Source organism: Rhinolophus hipposideros (genome assembly GCF_964194185.1).
Source record: "Rhinolophus hipposideros genome assembly, chromosome: X".
NCBI lineage: Eukaryota > Metazoa > Chordata > Mammalia > Chiroptera > Rhinolophidae > Rhinolophus > Rhinolophus hipposideros.
Window position 1 is genome coordinate 72,282,484 of NC_138046.1, and position 23,016 is coordinate 72,305,499.

The 23,016-nt window shown below is 34.4% G+C and overlaps 1 protein-coding gene across 4 annotated transcripts in view; it reads left to right on the forward strand.

Moving 5' to 3' along the window:
- The window catches only part of CHM (CHM Rab escort protein), a 204,005-nt gene that overhangs the window by 24,096 nt on the left and 156,893 nt on the right, over nt 1–23,016 (forward strand). For 3 of the 4 annotated variants that reach the window (XM_081043321.1, XM_081043322.1, XM_081043323.1), the window contains exon 2: nt 8,586–8,652. The exons of the other annotated variant lie outside the window; for it this stretch is intronic. In XM_081043321.1, the coding sequence (XP_080899447.1) occupies nt 8,586–8,652 (67 nt within the window). The remainder of the gene's footprint in view (nt 1–8,585; nt 8,653–23,016) is intronic. 4 annotated transcript variants of the gene reach the window in all.

Here is a 23,016-nt window from a genome sequence, read left to right on the forward strand (position 1 = left end):
AGTTTCTGTCAAAAACATTTTGGTCTTTCCCCATCCACTTTATTCACTGTATCTGGCACTGTGCGATTTCTGGCTCTTCCCCAAAGTCAAAATGATTCAGGACACTGAGGCAGCCACGACAGCACAACTAAAGACACTCAAGAAAGAGGGCTTCTAGAACTGCTTCAGAAAATGGCAAGAACAATGGGATAATTGTGTTCGAAGCGAGGGGTAGTATTTTAGTAGGATTAATGGCAATGTGTCTTTTACTGTAATAATTTTTTTAATTTAAACATTCACCATATCTTTTGATCTGACCTGATTTACCCTTGTAGATGGGTCTTTTTCTTAATCCATTCAGCTACTCTAAGTCTTTTGATTGGTGCATTTAGTCCGTGTAAAGTAATTATACATAGGTATGTACTTACTGGCATTTTGTTGTGTTTTTGTTTTTGTAGTTCTGTTACTTTTTTCTTCTCTTGATCTCTTCCTTTGTGGTTTCATAGTGTTCTTTAGTGTTATGTTTGGGTTCTTTCTCTTTATTTTTTGAGTATCTATTGTAGGATTTTGGTTTATGGTTACAATGAGGTATATGGTTGTGTGTGTGGGGGGGAGGGCATTCACTGAATTAAAATAATTTTCAGTTAAAAATATTTTTATCTGTATGTTGGTAGTCCCCTAGGCTACTTCACTGGCAGTTTTTTTTTTCTTTTGAAGATAACCACTGAAGTGTAAATATAAGATTTAAACTTGTAATTTAGAATTTAATAGGTATGAACAAAACGATTTGAAGTTGGATTGAAATTCAATTCTACCTAATTTTCTGATGTCTTTTTTTTTTTTTTTTAGTGTCTGTGACGTAAGTTTATAGTTTTATCTTTGCGTTGTTCATTCTAGTTAGTTCTGTACCTAATGTTTATGGTTGGTTTGCAATGGTGCAGAAGGTCTGTACGTAGGGTTAAATAGTGATGGGTGTGGCTCTCTAAGAGCTTGTTGTATTCACAAGTTTTTCTTTGCCAATGATTCTATTTTTTTCCTAAAGAAATCCGTTATTCTTTATTAAAAAAAAACAGTCACAGTAAATTTTCTACTTCTATGTAATTTGCTTTCCAGTCTAGTCTTCACTAGTTATAAATAACACGTGAAATGACTTTCAAGGTAGAAAGCAGGAATCCATTTTGAAATGTTCCATAAAATAAAGAGTGATTTAATGGTTTCATATGATTTGGCCTGAAAATACCCGGGCTTGGCCAGGTCATCAAAGTCCTGTCAGGGGAATCTATTATTTATTGTTCGATATGCTGTGAGTGGTGTAAGTACTTTATGTTTATCTCATGTAAGTATAGTGTTAAGAAAAATTAATTCCAGATACTAATACAATTTTAAGAACAGATCATAGAGAACCAACCTAAATATTACGGTTATAAATGATGAGGTTTAACATTCAGAATTTGGATTAAAGGGGATTTTGAAAAATGAATGCATAGTGGTTTCATTTCTACAAAATGTTTTAGGTAATAGTCTTGAAAATATTAATTTCATAACTTTTTGGCGCCTGATTTTAGCCTAGATCCTTCATTTGGTAATAAAGCATCTCTCTTACCTGGACAGGTTTAGGAAAATTGCGGAAAGCTGGGACTATACATGTTTGTTAATATGATCTTATAACATTTTATAAGCTTCTAATATGTTTTTCTAGCTGCCAAGTTTATAACAGAACCCCAACTGAGAAAGGTAGTATGCAATAATCCTCAGTTTCCTTCATTACAAACTGTTATGGAATGCTAATTTAATACTTCATATTTACCTGTGTTTAATAATAATGATTTGCTAGTAAATGTTGTTGGTCTTGCATCAGAATTACATTTTTCCTATAATCCTTTGGTAGAGTTCTTTGGTACAGCCTCACTACTGAATTTAATAATCATATTTATTATTGACATGCATAAATGATATTAAATGTTTGATGGACTTCTATAGTGTACATATAGAAAAGGCCTATAATGGACATATGGAAAAGGTTATTGGACTTCCTTTTTTATAAAACTATGTTAACTTGTTAGATCTTTGAAGATAATTTAAATAAATAGTAGACAAGTGATAGTTTTTTTTTTCCCCTTTCAAATAACTAATCTTACTGGAATAGGAAAAGAAGGGAAGAGAACCAGTGTTTATTGAATGTTAGTGACACGCTAGGAGACACTGTAAGTTGTTTAATTTTGTACCTATTCCTCCCTTCACCCTTGTAGGATATATAATTAGCTTCATATTACAGTTGAAAACATTGTGTTTGTATATCTGTTCACATATTTTACAGTGTCTTTCCAGTGTAATACTGTGTGATTTGACTTTCGTCTAGGTTATCTGTTTCTAACTCATGTCTGGCTTTTCTTAGTGGGAGAGGTTGTATAATTGATTGCAAGCCTATATGTATATGTTTCACATAAATGCCTCACGAGAATGTTCTGTGCATTTGAGCAACCATTTGAAATTAGTTCACTTCTTACGGGGCCAAGTGTTAAAAAAAGGTTTTATTTTGAAATTAGTCAAGGGTTTAATGCTATTAAAATTGGCTTATAAATATTAATTTAAACAAAACAAGCAGTTATTTATTTTACTAAATTATCAGTAAGACCACAAAATTTTAGTATGTTAAATTTTCCTAAACAAGAACTAAAAAAAACCAAAAACCCTGAAACTTAAAGCTTAGATTTTTTTTTAAAGCTTAGATTTTATACAAGTGCATCCTTCATTCTGTGACTAGAATTGTTTTTCTGAAACACCGATTTGACCGTGCTGTTCCAGTTAAACTCCTTTCAAGACTCCCTGTTGCTTATAGGTTCCAGTTTAGGTTCCACAGTTTGGCTCCAACCACTCTTTTAGTGTCCTCTTCCTTCACCCTTTTTCTTTCACTTTCCTTTTTCTTTCCACCTTTTCTTTCTCCTACACTCTTCAGTTGGGTTGTTACAGATCCCAAAACACCTACCTTGTGTCCTCTGCTCTTTGGAGATTTCCAGGAGTCCCCTCTACAGAGGAAGTGCTTTTTTCCATTGTGCTCCTATAAGTTTTAATTGCATTTATTGTTTTAATCCATTTAAATTAGTGTTCTGTACACTCTGAGCTCTTTAGGTATTGCCTTAATTTTAACTTGTTTTCTCACCACCTATAACAGTCTGCTCTATCTCTGTCTTCCTCTTCCCTTTTCCCATTTTCTCTTTGTCTTTCCTTTTCTCCGACAGATGTTTACAGAGAATCTACCATGTGCCTTCTCTGCTGGAGGAACTCAGTTTTTATTAAGTGGGTGGGAAGAAATAGGAAATCCTGATCAGGAAGACATTACTAACTATATTATTAGTCTGTTATTTTAATCACTTTAAGCACAAAGATAATAGGCCCTTGCCATTTGTTTAACATAGGAATAGCCTATCAATTTCACAAACTTGTAGGGATATCTGAATGGAAATATTAAGGTAAAACAAATGATAGTCATTTTAGTTTCATGTAACTTGGACTCAAATCATGTTCAGTATTCAAATCTGTTCTTGGCTTTGCTTTGTCAGCAGAGATATGACTTTTGACAGTGTTGATCACAGCCCTGGAAATAACCACATGCAAACCACATGTGTACGAGGTCAGACAATTAAGTTTGTGAACTTGTTGCAACGATGTTGCTAACCTTTTGACATCAGAGGGATTATTCATTATGAATTTATTCCAACTGGACAGTTAACCAAGTTTTCTATTTGGAAGTGCTGAAAAGACTGCGTGAAAAAGTTAGACGATCTGAGCTTTTCACCAATTCATGGCTCTTGCATCATAACAGTGCACCAGCTCACAGGGAAGGCACTGTCTATGAGGGAGTTTTTAGCCAGTAGACAAATAACTGTATTGGAATACCCTCCCTACTCATCTGATCTGGTCCCCAATGACTTCTTTCTTTACCGAAGATAAAAGAAATATTGAAAGGAAGATATTTTGATGACATTCATGACATCAAGGGTAATATGACGACAGCTCTGATGGCAATTTCAGAAAAAGAGTTCCAAAATTGCTTTGAAGGGTGGACTACCGTAGGCACTGGCTTTGGTGCATAGCTTCCCAAGGGGAGTACTTTGAAGGTGACTGTAGTGATATTCAGCATTGAGGTATGTAGCACTTTTCCTAGGATGAGTTTGCGAACTTAATTGTCTGACCTTGTATTTGACTCTACAAAGTAGCAGCTAATTTGGGCCAAATAGAGGAGAGTTTAAGTTTATTATTTTATTTGTTTTTTTTATTATTTTTTATTAATTTCAGGTGTACAAAACAAGGTAATAGTCACACATTTACAGCTCTCACAAAGTGATAACTGACTCCGAATCTGTTACCTCTCTGACATCGTATATAGCTGTTACAATTCCATTGACTCTATTCCCTATGCTGTACTCCACATCCCGTGAGTGTGTGTGTGTGTGTGTGTGTGTGTGTGTGTGTGTGTCTGTGTATTATAGTTGACATTCAGTATTATTCGGCTTCAGCTTCAGTTGTACAGCACAGTGGTCAGGCATCTACACAGTCTATAAAGTGGTCTCCCAAATAAATCCAGTGCCCATCTGACACCCTAAATAATCTTTACAACATTATTGATTATATTCCCCAAACTGTATTTCATATTCCCGTGACAATATTGTGGCTACTAATTTGTACTTTCTAGTCTCTTTACCTTCTCCCCCATCCCCACTCCCTCCCATCTAGCAACCATCTTTTTTCCCCCTATATCTCTGAGTCTATTTCTGTTTTGTTTGTACATTTATTCTGTTCTTTAGATTCCACATACTTGTATGAGTGAGAGAGATCATATGGTATTTGTCTTTCTCTGTCTGACTTATTTCACTTAGCATAATGTTCTCTAGGTCCATCCATGTTATTGTAAATAGTAAAATTTCATTCTTTATGGCCAAGTAATATTCCATTGTATAAATGTACCACAGTTTCTTTATCCAGTTGTCTATTGGTGGGTATTTTCAGTTGTTTCCATGTCTTAGCTATTGTGAATAGCACTGCAATAAACATATGGGTGCATCTATTTTTTCGAATTAGTTTTTTGGATTCCCTTGGTAGATACCCAGGAGTGGAATTTCTGGGTCATAAGGTAGTTCCATTTTCAGTTTTTTTTGTAAGGTACCTCTATACTTACATAGTGGCTGCACCAATGGGAGAAGATATTTGCCAGTGATACATCTGAGAAGGGGTTAATATCCAAAATTTATAAAGATCTCACTCAACTCAACACCAAAAAAATAAATGACCCAACTGAAAAATGAGCAGGGGACATAAAGAGACATTTCTCTAAAGAGGATATATAGATGACCAATAGACATATGAAAAATGCTCAAGGTCAGAAATCATTAGAGAAATGCAAATAAAAACCACAATGAAATACCACCTCACCCGGGTCAGAATGGTTATCATCAATAAATTAACAAACAACAAGTGTTGGTGAGGATGTGGCAAAAAAGGAACCCTCATGTACTGTTGGTGGGATTGCAGAGAGTAAGTCTATTATTGTTTGCCATTGGAGTTGGCATCTGGTAAAAATAGGTGTATGTTTGGAGTAGAATTTAGGTGAAAAGGTAGTACTTCTAAAAAATATCTTTCCGAAGAATAATAAAAGTAGATAGTATTTATAGAGCAAGTACCCTCTCTGCTAACAACTGAACAATTCTATGAAGTAAATGGTGGCATTCTTATTGATGGAAGAAGAAACAAAGGCTCAGAGAAGTCAAGTAACTTGTGTGAGGTTGCACAGCTTAGTCAAGCAGCGAGGCGAAGATTCAAGCCGAGGTCTGTCTAACTGAGACCAGGCCCATGTCATTACGTTGCTGTCCTGCTCTTAAATCCTCATTCCCAGTCAGACTCATGTCCTAGTTGAAGAGAGTGAATTTACCATGGTAATTTGAATTAGAGACAATGAATTACTGAATTACTTGATCTTTGGCAAGTTATTTAACCTTTTTCATGCCATTTCTCACATGGATAATGCTGCCTGGCTCCCAAGATTATAATGAGGGCTAAATGAGATGATGTGTCTGAAAATACATCATGAACCTTAAAGCTGTATACTAATATTTGGTGGTGTATTTTTAATCCTGTCATTATTACACACTTTAACATACTTATTCAGCTCCTTGAATATTTCTTTGCTCTTGTCCTTTTTGACTAAGCAGCATAATAGCTTTTAAAGTACCATAATGACTGCATTTCATTAATAAGAAAAGTATTTCTGTTGGTGTAAAAAGTTCAGATAATCTTAAGATAAAAAACGTTAGAGCAATACAGTTTTACCTGAAGAAGTATGCTTAACTATTTAAAACTTTCCTTTCTTACTCCTAGTTCCTTCTCCACCACAAATTCTCTGTAATATTTCTTTGAAATATTTCCAAAGTTAAGGTTGAAACTTTATGATGGCTTATTTCTAATAATTGATATTTAATGGCGATAAATAGTACATTTGGTCAGAACTACGTTTTTGAACCAAGTCTTATATACGCACAACATGTTCACCGCTGGAAAATTAGTTCTTCTGTGAATGCAGCTACAGCTTTGTGTTTAATGTGGTTTTTAACTAGAGATTGACTGGCAATTGCTTCCATATGCATATTGCCTTCTACATAAAGAAGATAACCATTCCTGTTTCTTGAAATCCTTGATGCTTAGTGTGTAGTTTAAATCCTCGTCAAGAGAACGGTTCTATTTCTTTTCAACTAGGTAAAAATCCAAGAGGATCGTGGTGTTTCATTGCAGTGAAAAAGTCAGTTAGTAGCACTATAGAATTGCACTAAACTTTCAAAACATGCTTTGTTCCTCCGATATAAAATATTCAGTAGCTTCTTTTGAAATGGTAGAGTTTAATGACAAAAAACTATGCAAAAGTCTTAAATTTACAACATAGGGTATTAACCAGCCAATGTAGCTGAACACCTGATTTTTTTTATTATGAAATAATTAAATCATTATCTTTGGTAATTTTTGATTTTTGTTGGTACTGAAAGTAGTAATATATATTTCCTTTTATTATAACCAACTTTATGGTGTTGTATAATTCAATTCCCAAACAGTAATGTTCTTTTCTAGCTGCTGTATTAACCGGAAAGTAAAATACTGTATCTTGTAAATGGCCTCTTTTTAAATTAGCTAACCTATTGCTCAAATGAATGTGTGCCATTCTTCCTCACAGGCACTTTGGCTTTGGAGTTAGATTTGGGTTCAAATTTCAACTCTAGGACATTTTTATTAAAACATTGGGCAACAAGTTAACATATTTGCACCTGTTCCATAATAATCTTTAAAATGTGTATGCACATGCTTCTTTCTCAGTGTAGTTGGGAGAATCAGATAAGCTAATGTGACCACATGAGATGTGATCAAACAATACAGTGAATGTTTAAGTAAAAAAAATATTAAAGTAACAGACACATTGCCATTAATTGCCCTCAAAATACTCCTCCTCCCTTCAAACACACTTATCCCTTCATTGTTGCCACTTTTTGGAGCAGTTCTGAAAGTCCTCTTTTGTGAGTGTCTTTAGTTGCACTATCGTGCCTCATTGTCCTGAATCTTTTTGACTTTGAGGAAGAGCCAGAAGTCGCATGGTGCCAGATGTGGTGAATAAGGTGGATGAGGACACACCGGAATGTTTTTGACAGAAATTGCCATACCAGAAGCAACGTGACATGGAGCATTGTCATGATGGAAGATGATTTACGGCACACTTTAAAACACATCTGCTCTCAACAGTAGCTCACACCTGACTGACTGCATGAAACAAGTTGAAACTTGTCACACACTGTTACTAAGATTCGACGCACTGCTTCTAGTATTGAAGACGCCTTGCCTTCTTCCCATTGGATGCACTTGGCAGCAGCATTCACCTTATATCTTGATCACAATGGAAATGCTCTGTATCACATGTCACTACTGATACAGAATTTTCTGTCAGATAAAAACTTTACAATGTATCCTCATCCACATTATTCACCAGATCTGGCACCGTGCGACTTCTAGCTCTTCCCCAAAGTCAAAATGACCATGAAAGGTAAATATTTTGAATCAATTCAGGACATCGAGGCAGCCACAATAGTGCAACTAAAGACACTTAAGAAAGGACTTCCAGAACTGCTTCAGAAAGTGGAAAGAACAATGGGATAAATCTGTTCGAAGCGAGGAGTATTTTTGAGGGGAATTAATGGGAATGTGTCTTTTATGTAATAATTCTGTTTTATTTACACATTCACCATATGTTTTGATCACACCTCGTAGTTCCTAAATAACAAAGTGCTATATGAACAATATTTTGACAGTTGCTCATTTATGGTAATTTGCCAATAAAAACAATTTAGAGTACTTGGTTTTTAACAATATCTCTTCCATGTAATAAATTTTCAGCATTAGTTGTACATTTAAGAAACATCCAAAGTATGATAACGTAAACTCTACAGTTTAGAATACAAGAATGAGCCACTCTTCTATACATTGATGGCATGAATGAAACATTATGTGTTATATATATATGTAAATATATATATGTATTTCTACATTCTAAATGATATAGGTGTGTGTTTTTATAGGTTTGCCTGAATCCATCATTGCAGCTGCATGTTCAAGAAGTGGCCAGAGGGTTCTGCATGTTGATTCGTAAGTTTATCAGTAGTAGCATTTAATACTTCCTAACATCTGTACAGAATTAAAATTTAAATACACGTGTGTGTGTGTATATATATATATATATATATATATATATACACACATATATATACATCATATATAAACTTAAATTAGAAAAATTGGTAGAATTGTTCGGTTTTCATCAAAAACACGTGAAATATATTGTATATAAATTTTACTGTTATACTCTGAAACAGTGATGTTTCCTTTGAAAATAAACCAAATATACCATAATTATTTTTCACATGAGTGATTTTGTTTTATCAATGATAAATAATTCTCGAAAAGGCCTGGAAACCTCACAGCTGCCCTTTTTCTTATACTGGTACATTTGTGTGGGTATATACAACCTGTATATACAATTTTATTTTAGGCTTTGTATTTGATTGCTAAAAGAATGCAGCTAATATGTTTGGTGTGTGTGGTTTTCTTAAAATTAATCAAAATTTAAACTATTAAAAAAATCTTAACTAAGAAACATATCTATTTTGTTTTCTCTATTTTCCTTAAATTTGATTGACTGTAAAAAGGAAGTTAATGGAAAATTCAAATTTAAGGTAAAACATAGTTTAAATCTCTCCAGTCCTGCTTCTTCCTGAAACATATCCCTAACTTTGTACATATCTATTTAGTGCTTTTGAACATTGTATCTTGGCACTTTAATTGTTCATTAAATTAGAATAGGAAAGAAACAAGAAATGAATTTTTTATTTTCTGTTAGATATTAACTGCAATGTTTTTCAGAATATCAGAATTAGAGAATAACTAGGTTTGTTATGGTTTATACTGTGTTTCCCCGAAAATAAGACCTAGCTGGAACATCAGCTCTAATGTGTCTTTTGGAGCAAAAATTAATATAACACCGGGTATTACATTATATTATATTGTGTTATATTATATTATACGTGGTCTTACATTATAGTAAAATAAGACTGGGTCTTATTAATTTTTGCTCCAAAGGACGCATTAGAGCTGATTGTCTGGCTAGGTCTTATTTTTGGGGAAACACAGTAGTGCTTTCTCATATATTATCCCATTGTAAATATGTAGGAATCCAAAAAGTGATATTAGTTCATTTACACTTAACCCTTTCTAAATTTAGTTTGAGATCATATGAACTCTTTAGTAATTGGATGAAACTTCTAAATTAAATTAGGTTCAGTTTTTAAACAAGTCCTGCTCTTGCAATTCTCTTTCGCTGTTATGTGAGGTCTGATAATTAAGTTCGTGAACTTATTGCAACAATGTTTGCTAACCTTTTTTGATATCAGAGGGATTGTTCATTATGAATTTGTACCAACTGGACAAACAGTTAACCAAGTTTACTATTTGGAAGTGCTGAAAAGGCTGCGTGAAAAAGTTAGACGACCTGAACTTTTCACATCACGACGATGCACCAGCTCACACAGCACTGTCTGGGACAGAATTTTTAGCCAGTAAACAAATAACTATATTGGAACACCCTCCCTACTAACCTGATCTGGCCCCCAATGACTTCTTTCTTTACCCAAAGATAAAGGAAATATTGAAAGGAAGACATTTTGATGACATTCAGGACATCAAGAGTAACACGACGACAGCTCTGATGGCCATTCCAGAAAAAAAAAATTACTTTGAAGGGTGGACTAGGCACTGGCGTCGGTGCATAGTTTTCCAATGTGAGCACTTCGAAGGTGACCGTAGTGATATTCAGCAATGAGGTATGTAGCGTTTTTTTCTAAGATGAGTTTGCGAACTTAATTGTCAGACCTCATATACATAGCTGCTTGTCTTAATGTTTTAATTCAGTCTTTTTGACATATCATGGATTCACATATGGAAAAATCTGCCACACTGTAAGCCCAGGTACTGGGCCAGTGTGATTTAAGAGCTCAATAAACAAAAGTATAAATTCAAATTTATTTCTGACAATGTTAATTAACCTAAAATTGAAAATAATGCTTAAATTTTCCAAAGTTGTTATTTTTTGTGCTCACACTTTATGCTACCCACCATATCAATTTTTGTACACATGTTATTGTAGTTGAATAACCATCACAGCCAAATGAGGTAGGTGGTGTTATCCTAATTTAACAAATTGGGAAAATGAGGCATAGAGAAGTTAAGTAATTTTTCTAACATTATCCAGCTAGTGCTTATCTAACTTGGAATTTGAATTTATTTTATGTTTTCTTATTCTGAAATCTGAAGTCTTCCAGAATGAAAAATGTTTTAGAAATCACATAGGGTTTGGTGATATACCAACATAATATTTGATTAGAAATATAAGAAACTAAATCTTATTTTGATAAACAGTGAATTGATTAGAAAGGGCTTGATAATGTGGCTACCTTAAGATCTTACAGCTTAGTAAAATAGTTATTTCAAGTGAGAAAATGTTTTTTCTGTTTTAGATCCTCAGATTTGAGGTCTTTCTGAGAGTTTAGAAACATCTAGGCATTGACTTATAAGACATTTTTCGGCTGTGAGCCAGGTTTAAATATTCTCTCATTTTTATTCATTTTAGCATTTAAGGCTCTTCGTAGTCCCGGTTAATCTTCCCCAGCCCTATTTTTAATGTCAGATTTAAATGTATAATAGTACCATATGTCTGTGTTCCATGGACATACCTTCCCACGTTTTAAAATAATTTTTTAAGTTTATTTTTTAAATATTTTTTTAATTTTTCAATTACAGTTCACATAGAATATTATAATAGGTTCAAGTGTACAATGTAGTGTTTAGATATTTATATAACGTATGAGGTGATCACCCTGATAAATCAGTGCCCCTAAGACACCATATGAAGTTATTGTTATAATACTGGCGTCCGAAGAAAATGTACACATTTTAAGAGATGTTACGTATGTATTACTTTTTGAAATTGAATTGAATTATGGTAGCATTGTGTAGTATGACATTCGCTCAAAAGATGGCATTAATCAAATGAATGCTAGCATCATTTATTGTATTACAATTTTAATAGTTTTTTTTCCTTTCTTAAAGTGTGTATACATTTTTTTGGCACCCTCTGTATTATTGACTATAGTCCTTATGCAATACTTTACATCCCCATGACTATTTTGTAACTACCAATTTGTACTTCTTAATCCCTTTCTCTTTTGCAGCCATCCACCCGCCTCCTCCTATCTGGCAATCTTCAAAATGTTCTCTGTATCTCTGAGTTTGTTTCTGTTTTGTTTGTTCGTTTATTTTGTTTTTTTAGATTCCACATATAAGTGAGATCACATAGCATTTGTCTTTCTCTGTCTGACTTACTCCACTCAGCACCCTCTAGCTAGGTACATCAATGTTGCTGCAGTTGGCAAGGTTTCATTCTTTTTCGTCTGAGTAATATTCCATTGTGTATATCTACCACCTCTTCTTTATCCATTCATTCATTAATGGATACCCAGGTTGCCTCCATATCTTGGCTATCGTAAATGCTGCAATGAATATATGGGTGCACATGTCCCTTTGAAGTAGTGTTTTGTGCTCCTATGGATAAATACCCAGAAATGGGATTACTGGGTCCTTCTTTGTCGCTTGATATAGCTAGCCTTTGCTTTAAAGTCTGTTTTGTTTGGTAGAAATAGTGCTACCCCAGCTTTTTTTGTATTTGCATTTTCATGAAACATCTTTTTCCATCCCTTTACTTTTAGCCTGTGTTTGCTTTCGATCTGAAGTGTGTTTTAGGTAGCATATGTAAGTGTCTTCTTTTCTTTCTTTCTTTTTTTTTAAACTTTTATTTATTTTAAGTATGTTTTTCTCAGGACCCATAAGCTCCAGATCAAGTAGTTGTTTCAGCCTAGTTGTGGAGGGCACAGCTCACAGTGGCCCATGTGGGGATCGAACCTGCAACCTTGGTGTTGTGAGCACTGTGATTTTCCTGTTCAGAACTCATTTGGTTTCTTGAAACCAAATGCCTTTTTTTTTGGTGGGAAAATTCTCAACTGTTTCTTCAAACATTACCTCTCTCATTCCTTCTTTTGGAAATTCTCAAATGTGTTGAGCCATCTCTTTCTACTTTTTATGCTTCTAAATGTCTCTTTTATATTTCTCATCTTTTTAATCTTTTTTTCATAAGAGGAAATAAAACTAATATACAGAAAAAAGGTTTAACTCAGCAATGATGAAGGAAATAAAATAAGGCATTTTTTATTTATCAATTTTGCAAAGTTAAAAAAGATACCTACATCAAGAGGACATATGCTAAAGTAGATACACTGGTGGCTATTATGAGGGTACGTAATTACAACAACTCTTGGAATATCATTTAATCATCTTTTTATCTTTGATATTGCATTCTGGGTAATTTCCTTGCCTTTATTTAGTTCTGGGGTCACAAACTATGGCCCACAGATCAGCTACTTGTTTTTGTAAATAAAGTCTTATTGGAACACAACCATATGTATTTATCCATATACTGTTTACATACTGACTGGCTGCTTTCACATTACAAAGACAGAATTAAGTAGCTGCAACAAAAACTGTGTGGTCTGCAAATCCTAAAAATTTACTATCTGGCCTTTTGTAGCAAATGTTTGCAAATTTCTAGTTTGTTAATTATGTCTTCAGATGGTCTGATTTTCTGTTTGACCTAGCTATCATTTTTCTTTTACTGACTTTCATTTCTTGAACTTTTGTTTTGTTGTTTTTTAAAACTGTCACGTTCTTTCCTTGTATTTCCATTCATTATTGTTTTGAACATGTGTTTACTACTTATTTCAATTATGTAAAGTTATTGGATGTTTAATACTACTGTTTGTTATTTTTCTTTCCAGCTTCAGGGTCAGTATTTTTCCTTCTTTATTTCTTTCTAAATGTTGAATTTCAAATTTTACTTAGTGGGACTTTATCTGTTGAAATCCTGTGTGACCTGGTTAAGGGGTATGTTTCTCCTAAGTGGTTTTGCATTTCCTTTTGCCTGGACACCCAGTGCTGTTACTGACTGTATTAGTTTCGTATTGCTGATGTAACAAATCACTACAAATATAGTAGTTCAAAACACCACAAATTCATTCTTCTACAGTTCTGCAGGTCTGAAGTGTGAAATCAATCTTATGGGACTGAAATCAAGGTGTAGGAGGGCAGTGCTGCATTCCTTTGGAGTTTTCAGGGCAGAATGCATTTCTTTGCCCTTTCCAGCTTCTAGAGGCCACCTGCATTCCTTGGCTTACAGGCCCTTCTTCCATCTTTAAGCTCCTCCCTTTAGCCTCTGTCATGCCATCTCATTTTTCTGCCTTTGACCTTCTTGCCTCCCTTTTATAATGAACGTTGAGTTTACATTAGGGCCCACCTGGATATTCTAGGATATTCTTCTCATCTCAGAATTTTTAATTTATTCCAAAGTGTCTTTTGCCATGTAAGATAACATATTCATAGCATTTGGGCATTAGGACATGGACATCTTTGGGGAACCATTATTCTGTCAACAACACTGGCCCAACTCAATTTTTATATTTCTTGGCTTGACACTTTCTGGTTTATGCAAGTATTATATACACTAGCGCACCATCATCACCTGTGCTTCAGGTTTGCAGTTGTAAATTCTCAGAGAAATTTCCCCTTCTACTTACATCCTGTTTCATCAGCATCCCAACATTACCTTCTCTGAATATACAATATTCTCTCATATCTTTATGCCCTTTTTCATGTTGGTCCCTGTTCTGTGTGAACAGTTCCTACTCATCCTTCAGGACGTAGATAAGACACTGCTTTTTAGTGAAGTCTTCCTTGATAATCCCAGTAGTGTCAGTTTTTCTTTTTGTCTGTGCTTTGAAGTATTCTGAACATTTTTATAATGTGACATTTTTTACACAGTATTGTTGTTTATAGATCTGTTGGCCTCGTTAGACTCTTGGCGATCAAGGATCACATCTTAGCCATCTTTGTATTCCAAATGTCTAAGGCCTAATGTATAACAGTCCCTAAATAAATATTTGATAAATATATAAATGTTAAGAATATTTGTGTGTGCAAAGCCACGTACCTGGTGATGGGAGTTAAGAATTGCCTCATCCATGCTCAGTACAGCATTGGTCCTTGCTGATGTACAGCTGGTAAATTCATGGTAGTTTAAAAGGGAGGCAGTCATCTGTTGATGAGAAAGTTGAGGTTTGCCCAGGGTCAGACAAGCAGGTGACTGGAACCAAAACTCAGATCTTCTTATTCCTATTCCAAATATATTTGAAATATACCACACTAACTTTGTAGTTGCTGATGACTTGAATTATTCCAACTAATTGTAATTTATAGACACAGCAGAAAACCATTACCTTGTATTTTTGCTGTTTTCTCAATTAAGTTCTATTGAATGGTTTAGAACCATGCTTCTCACACTAGTGGTGTTCTGGTTCTTGGTGGGGTGGTGGTGAAATATGAAGCCAAAGGATAAACAGTGGAACATCTGCCTGGTGTATAACTTTTATGTACATTATGATGCATTAAATGCATTAAAACATTAAAAATTTTTGAACAAATTTTAGAATTACAGTAAAGTTGCAAAATTAGTAAAGAAAGTTTTCTTTCTTTTTTTTAATGTACACATTTTTAAAAAAACTTTTTAAAATTTATTTTAAGTGTTGTTCCAGGACCCATCAGCTCCAAGTCAAGTAGTTGTTTCCATCTAGTTGTGGAGGGCGCAGCTCACAGTGGCCCATGTGGCCACTGGCAACCTTGTTGTTAAGAGCACCGCACTCCAACTGAGCTAACCTGCCGACCCCAGAGAGTTTCTGTATACACTTTATTCAGCTTCCCCTAATGCTAATTAATAATCTTATGTAACCGTAGTATAATTATCAAAACTCAGAAGTTAATATTGGTGGAATACTAACAACTAAACTGCAGACCCCATTTGAATTTCACTATTTTTTTCAATAATGTTCTTTTCCTGTCCCAGGATCTGGTCCAGGATCCCACGTTTTAGTTGTCAATAGTCTCACATTATCTTCCCCAGGGTACACTGATGTTTGCCCAATGGTGATTTTTAAAATTTTCCTCTTCCTATCTTCAATTATTTATTGCAGTTCTTCTGCAAAGAAGAGCTGTTTCTTCTCCCCCTTTTATTTCTTCTATTATTTATATCAGTGTGGGTTCTTGGATGTTTGTTTTATTCTTGGGTTCATGATCTAATACTACCATTGTTTATTTTGCTCAAATTGTTCTGGCTTTGCTGATCATGAGTTCCTTCCAGTATGTTCCTATCTCCTTGTGAAATGCCCCATCCTTATTTGAGCACTTTCTGACTTTCTGACACAGCAAGGCATCCCAGGCTCATCTTGCATTTCCCTGCTCTACTCCTCGAATCAACCACTTATCAAGGAGCTCTCTCTCCATGTATTTGACAATGGTATTTAGAAACCAAGTTCTGAGTACTAGGTGTGCTACTGGAGTCTTACTAGAGTGTTATTACTTCTAGGCTCTCTCAGTAGATAGCTAGTTAATATATTTATGTATATTAAGCCATCCATGTACATCTATATTTTTTTACCTCTCTACCTAGGTGTGCATGTGTGTGTGTGTGTGTGTGTGTGTGTGTGTGTGTGTGTGTATGTATAAACTATGAATGCATACCAATACCTCCAATCAAATTGAAAACATTTAATAATGGAAAATAATGGAGTAAGATGCAGAATTTACCAGATTGTTTAAAGATTACACATGAAATTTTAACATTTTGTGCTTATGGATGACTACTGTAAGCTATCCCCTGGCATAAGCTTTCTCTTAAGCCATGAGAGCTGCTTCATAGGAAATAATGAGAAGTCTTACATTAGTATATACTTCATCTGTCTTGAGACTCTTGGTACATAGGCGCTCAGTAAATATTTTTTGGATAAATGACTCAATATAAGAGTTTATGAATGTGAAGGGGCTAGGAACTTAATATCATTCCATGATTATGGTCAGAATTTGTAATCTAGCCATCTCCTATATGGGAGATTGGAGATAAAGAAGTTCATTGTTACAGTTCATCACCACTTTTAGAACAATAGCAGTTAGCACATATCCTAGCATCGTGGCATATGACGAGCCTTGTCTTTGTCACCTGATAGAGCACCGTGTGTGGGTAGACACTACGTAAATGCCATTTGGTGATAGTGTAGGGTTCAGGGGAGCTTGCTTTTCATTTCTTGAAGGAATAGGAAAAGAAAATTTTTGTAGATCATGTTTGATTTGTTTTCCAATTTTCAGATTTTCCATTTTGGGGGAAGATGTTTCTATTCATGGAGAATGAAAACTGCTCACTATTATTTTTCTTTAATGTTTTAAAACAATATAAACTATGTAATACAGTGGTACCTCAGTTTTCGAACGGAATCCACTAGCTCTGAAACATTCGAAAACCACCGACAGCTAGACCTCAGGATCTTGTACTCAGGGGAAGCTGTGTGACATATTCGACTTTTGAGTTGTGTCGAAAACCAAAGCGTTTACTTCTGATTTACGGCATTCATAAATCAAAATGTTCGTCAACAGAGATGTTCGAAAACCGTGGTACTACTGTAATGGTACAGTGAGGATTATACTCTAGACAAGGGGTTGGCAAACTATGGTCCACAGGCCAGGTGACCGTTTTTGTGAATAAAGTTTTATTGGAACACAGCCATGCTCATTCAGTCATGTGTTGTCTACGTCTGCTTTTGTTATAGCGGCAGAGTTGAGTAGTTGTGACAGACCATATAGCCTGCAAAACCTAAAATATTTACTGTCACACCCTTTACAGAAAAAGTTTGCTGACCCCTGCTCTAGAGAATATTTTTAGCCCATCTAAATGTATTATGTATTATTTTAATTATTCTGTACAATACCTGTCTTCTGTATTTAGTAAGGGAGGATGACAAAGATAGGATTAGAGAAATAATAATTTATATTGTAAAATTTATTAAACCCTGTTTAAGATTTTTTTATTACAAAAGTAATATATGTACCCTCTATCATGAAGACAAAAATAAGAAAGCATACTGCTGTCACTCTTTATTTCATATATACCATGAACATTAGTTACGACATTTTTCTATGCCATGCCACATTAGTTAGAATGAAAGAATAAGGGACTGTAATAAAGAGACCAAAATACAGTGGCTTGAAGAACAGTTACTAAAAATTGTTTGTGATTAAAACAAATAATGAAGAGTCCACCACTAATAGGAGAATGGCTCTGCTCCATGAGGAATCAGGCTCCTTCCTTCTCACTTTAGCATACAGTAGGGCATTCTTGTTTGCATGGTCTAAACTGGGTCACAAGTTTGCCCAGGTTCAGCTTCTAGGAAGGAGACAAGAGTGTGGATAGACCTTTGTCTTTTTAAGGGCTGGGCCTGGAATGGCATTTATCACTTCCTTTCCTATTCCCTGGACAAAAACTTAGTCAGATATCCACAAATAGTTATAGTTGGATGGAGGCAAGAAACCCATCCGTAGCTTGATGGCCACATGTCTGCTCCCATCTGGGGAGGAAAGGGAGATTTTGGTGGACAGGTAATAGTTTCTTCTGTAGGTACATAAGTTTTCTTACAGAAGATGTTACTTTTTATTTTTACTTAAATAACACCTTAACATATGAAAAATACAAATTTTCAGTTAATTGTAATGGGCTGTATATTTTTTATGCATTACAATTTAATATGTTCTATACTACTGTATTTGAGGTGTTTCCAATTTCCTGTTATAAACAAAATGTGGACATCCATATGCATTTGAATTTTATTTGTGTATGTCTAATATTTTGGTAAAAAATGTATCATCCCAAATTTTTACCATGTTTCTATTTTTGTATAATACTCTTAACATCTTTTTATCTAATTTAAATTGTCACAATGTCAGTTTGACTTACTGAACCTGTATAACTATGTGCCTCAATAAAATGTAATGGTAAAATGTAATTAGGTAAAATTCACTTTTTTTTTGCAGGAAGATTTATGTAGTTAGCCAGTAGAATGGTAACCCAAACTGATGATAATTTTATCCTGACAAAGTGTTGAGTGCTGTTATCTTTCTTATTTTGATTAAAGTCTTTCATACATTAAAACATTAAATATTAAATGAGACAAAGCTATAAGAATAACAACAGGCAAAATGCACTCTGAGTTTTTTTATGAGTATGTATTACATTCATGACTTTATGAAGATCAATTTAGTACTTTAATCTTCTGCCGTTGTTTATGTTTGTATACTATTTAAGTGATGACGGTAAATGGTTCTGGGGTGGTCCATTACAAAATGCTAAGTACAATACAACCTCTGCGGATTTATAAACATCTGAGCATCATCACTATCAACAGCAGCTAATCTTATTCACAGTAGTCACTTCATTGCTGTGTTGTCACAAATTTCTGTAGACAGATTTTAAACTAAAGTTAATTTCTGCTAAATTATAATTGGAGGAGCTATATATTTGTGTGCCAGCTGTCTGTCTCAGTAAATGTAAAATCTGTGGTTCTTTCCAGAGAACTACATTTACTGTAGATATTAATGACCTGGTGACATGTGAAATTTCAAGAATAGATGTTGTGATTTAGAAAAGCAATTTGCAATTTAAAATGTAGAGATTGGCATTTACTTTAAACTTGAAGTTGCTAAAGGGCCTTGCATCGAGAGCAACAGTTATAGTTGAACAGAATTTACTTCTACCAATAATTGTCTACAGACTCAATCAATCTTTTCTCTTAATCGTGTAAATCATTGTTTGATTTCATTGTTTTTCCTATCAGTCTTCACTTTCTACTACAACTGCTTCAGACAGAGAGAGAAAATAAACTAAATACATTGAAAACAATTATGTTACCTAACTGAATTCATTTAAATTAATTTCTTCTTAGAGTCTTTTTACAAAAGAGAGCACTCAATGTTTGAGGTCTTTAAGTCTCATTATATTAAGTATTTAGTGGATTTTTGAGGTGGGCCCAAATGAATGTCATAAATATAGCTGTTGTTTTAATCTGATACAATGACCACATTGTTATTTCTAAAGTTGAAAACATTGTCATACTTTAACAATTTATCCAAAGAAGCATGATAATCTAAATAGTATTATCTTGTGAGGTTATGAACTGATGTCAGTCTTTGATATCTATCAATTTCTGAGCTAGATTTTTCTATTGTCTGACAAAATAATTTTTTTTTTCTACTTAGGAAATTGTATCTAGGAATTGCGATAAAGAGAAGTAAACAATTATTTTGTCTCTGGAGTTGTTTTATGTTTTTGTTTGTAAAAATCTTTTTTCCCTAATCATAAATATGTACATATACTTATAACAAAAATTTAAGCAATGTGTATGTCTATATACTACATACACATATGCACACCTAAATTGAAAAATATATATGTCATTCCTCCCACGTACCACTTCCAAGAGACCAGTATTAGTGTGGTATATTCTATCTGGAGGACTTAAGGATAGTTCATGAGAAGAGAATGAATACATGAGTGAAAGGATAAAATTAATTGAATTGATGAAGTGAAAATATGCCATAATCGTGTCTCATCATCACCACTCTGTATGTGCTCATTCTTTTCACATTTAAGAATATTATTTAGTGATATTATGTTATGTTGTGGTACTCATGGTGAAAGAACAATAAAAAAACTTAATTGTTTTTTTTTACAAATAAATAGTTGATCAAAACGAAATTAAATCATATAGGATCGCATTAGAAAATTCATCCCATTAGATTTCCTGAGAATTGTAGAGTTATGACTGACCATCATTTCAAATGGTGCTTTCTGGGCTCACTGTTTCTCCATCATTGATTGGCATTATTTGGACATCTCCTTTTTCTCTCTGTTAGTGGCATCATTATGTTTTGGCACTGAGGTGGGAGACACAAAATTTGTCAAGAATTGTCACTTCTCAAGAAATACATACATTATAATTAGAATCCAGTTGTAAAACTCAAATGTGATAATGGGCTTTGCTAGTCCCTGAATATGGAGAGGAGAACAACAAAACAGAGCATGACTCCTGCACTTATAGTAGGGGATTTAGGCATTAAACATGCTTGAAATTTATGTTATAAATTGTGCTTGTGAAGGAAAAAAGAGTAGTGCTACAAGAGAGTAACAGGCATCATTTAGGTTTGATGGTAGGAGGGTGGCATGAATGGGAGTGGTCGCAATAACTTGTTACTGATTTATTACCATGTATATGAGACTATGAAGATCTTTGAGAGCTAAGCATCATTTTTCCTTTTATATAAAGAGTTCCTGGGTTTCCTATTAGAGTCAGATTTGTGTGTGTGTGTGTGGGGTGGGGGGCTTAATAAAGCTCTACCTCATTGAGTCACCACAGAAATTGCATCTGCAGTAGTCTGTCAGTTTTGTGATATTTTTCTGCCCTGGAAATTAACTCTGCATATGTAGAGTTAAGTGAAAAATTTAGGTCTGATGCTTTGCTTCTGTAATGAAAGGACAAAAATACTCTGTAGATATTTTATGATTATTATCTTCTGAAAGAAGAAACCAGTATTGATTCAACAGCTACTCTTGTGAAGTTATTTTTAGTAGCTTTTAGCTTGTGGAAATTGAGGTCTGTTTGTTTTCTTTAAGGCAAAAATAAAATAACATGGCTCTTTCTCTCATACTGGAATACTCGCACCTGTGTGACTGAGGTAGTTCAAAAAGAAGTTTTTGAAAGGTTTTAGATTCAAGACTACCATAAAGGGAAATAAAAGAAAACGTAACCTCACTTAGAAGATTTTTATTTGTACCTTCTATTATTTAGATAAAATACAGCAGTGATCTCTTGTAAGGGTGAGAAAAATGGATATAAAGTTTCAAAGAACCAAGTGTTTCCCTAGTTTTATCCTTTCCATATTCCCCGATGTTAACGACAGATTTCATGATATCTGTGGCACTAATTTGTGAAAGTAGTTTTCATTTGCTTAACCTATTCTAGTATTCAAGATGTTGTATGATATTAAAGACAGTGTGGCATAATAATAATCAGTTATTGAATATTTGCTCGGTACTATGTCAGATACTTTACAAATATTTAGTTAATTCTTATTGCAGTTCTCTAAGAGAAGTATAATTTCCCTCCTTTTGCAGGTGAGGAAACAGAGAATTGAAATAACTTGTCCAGTGTCACATGTCTATCTATTAAGGGGAAGAACCAGGATTTAAAACTCAGGTGCATTTGACTGCAAAGCCTGTGCTCTTTCACTAAAAACAAGCTGAAGGGTTGTAAAACAATGACACACTAGGCTTGATGGTCAAGAGACCCGATTCAGGTTGTGACTGTCACTCATTAGTTATGTGACATATGTTGTTTTCCCCAACAGAAAGCGGATCTAGTGCACGTCCTATCTTGAAGAGTCACTGTGAAGGCCCAGTGGGATACATGTAAAAAGTTGAGGTGTTGCCGACAGGTCTGACAATAAAATTAGCAGGTTCATTAAAAGGCTTTTACTTTGGAATCATCAGGAATATGTTCAGTGTTTATTTTGGGGGATGGTGTGGGGGAAAAAATCCTAGGAAGCAATCTGAAATTTTATGGTTTTGAAACAAATGTCATTTTATCTTTAGGTCACTGAAATCTGTATGACAGGAACTTCATTTGCAAATGAGCTTCATTTACAAATGACAATTCTTGGCAAAAGGAGGATTTTTTTTCCCCCCAGAGCTCAAACAGAGGCTAGATTGATTGAGACAGCTCTTTGTAGAAATCATGATAAATCATCTTCTTTCTAGATATTACTAACTTTGACTTGTTTTATTTAGTGGGTTTGAATTTGAACCTAGAAAACTACATGCAAAGATAATTGAGTGCACATATGCATTTTTTCACTACAGTTCCCTCCCCTTGACCAACTTCTTTACCATTCACCTTCTTTTGAAAAGAAAATAAAGAAAAATCTTTTTCTCTTATATTTTTCTTTCTCCTTGTTTTAATTTTACTTTGAAATGGCAACTGTGTACCCGCCCCTTGGGAGTTTGAAGCATATCATTCCATTCAGCTTCACAGGTGGAAGCAGAGTGATCTACAGCAGTAAACCTTGAAGGTTTATCCTGTCACTCTAATTTCCTTTTTTTTTCCCATTAATGGAAGTGGAGTTGGATTTGCCTTTCCATGACACAGGAAGGGTTAAATTTTAGGAACTGGGACTACTCTGTGAAGTAGAGGATAGGGAAAAAGAGAGAGGGAATCAGTTGTCCTCAGTCCTTTGATCTGTCACTTCTGTCCTTCTCTCAGCAGTGTCCCCATTCTTGTGTCTCTGTCTCTCTTCTTCCTTCTCACAGTTGGCAGTGAAAATCAATGTATCTGTCTGGCCCTGGACTTTGGTAATTGCCAGTGGAAGGGCACTGGAGACATCTTGGGCATGTTCTCTTGTGTCCATATTTTGTGAGGGGGAGGA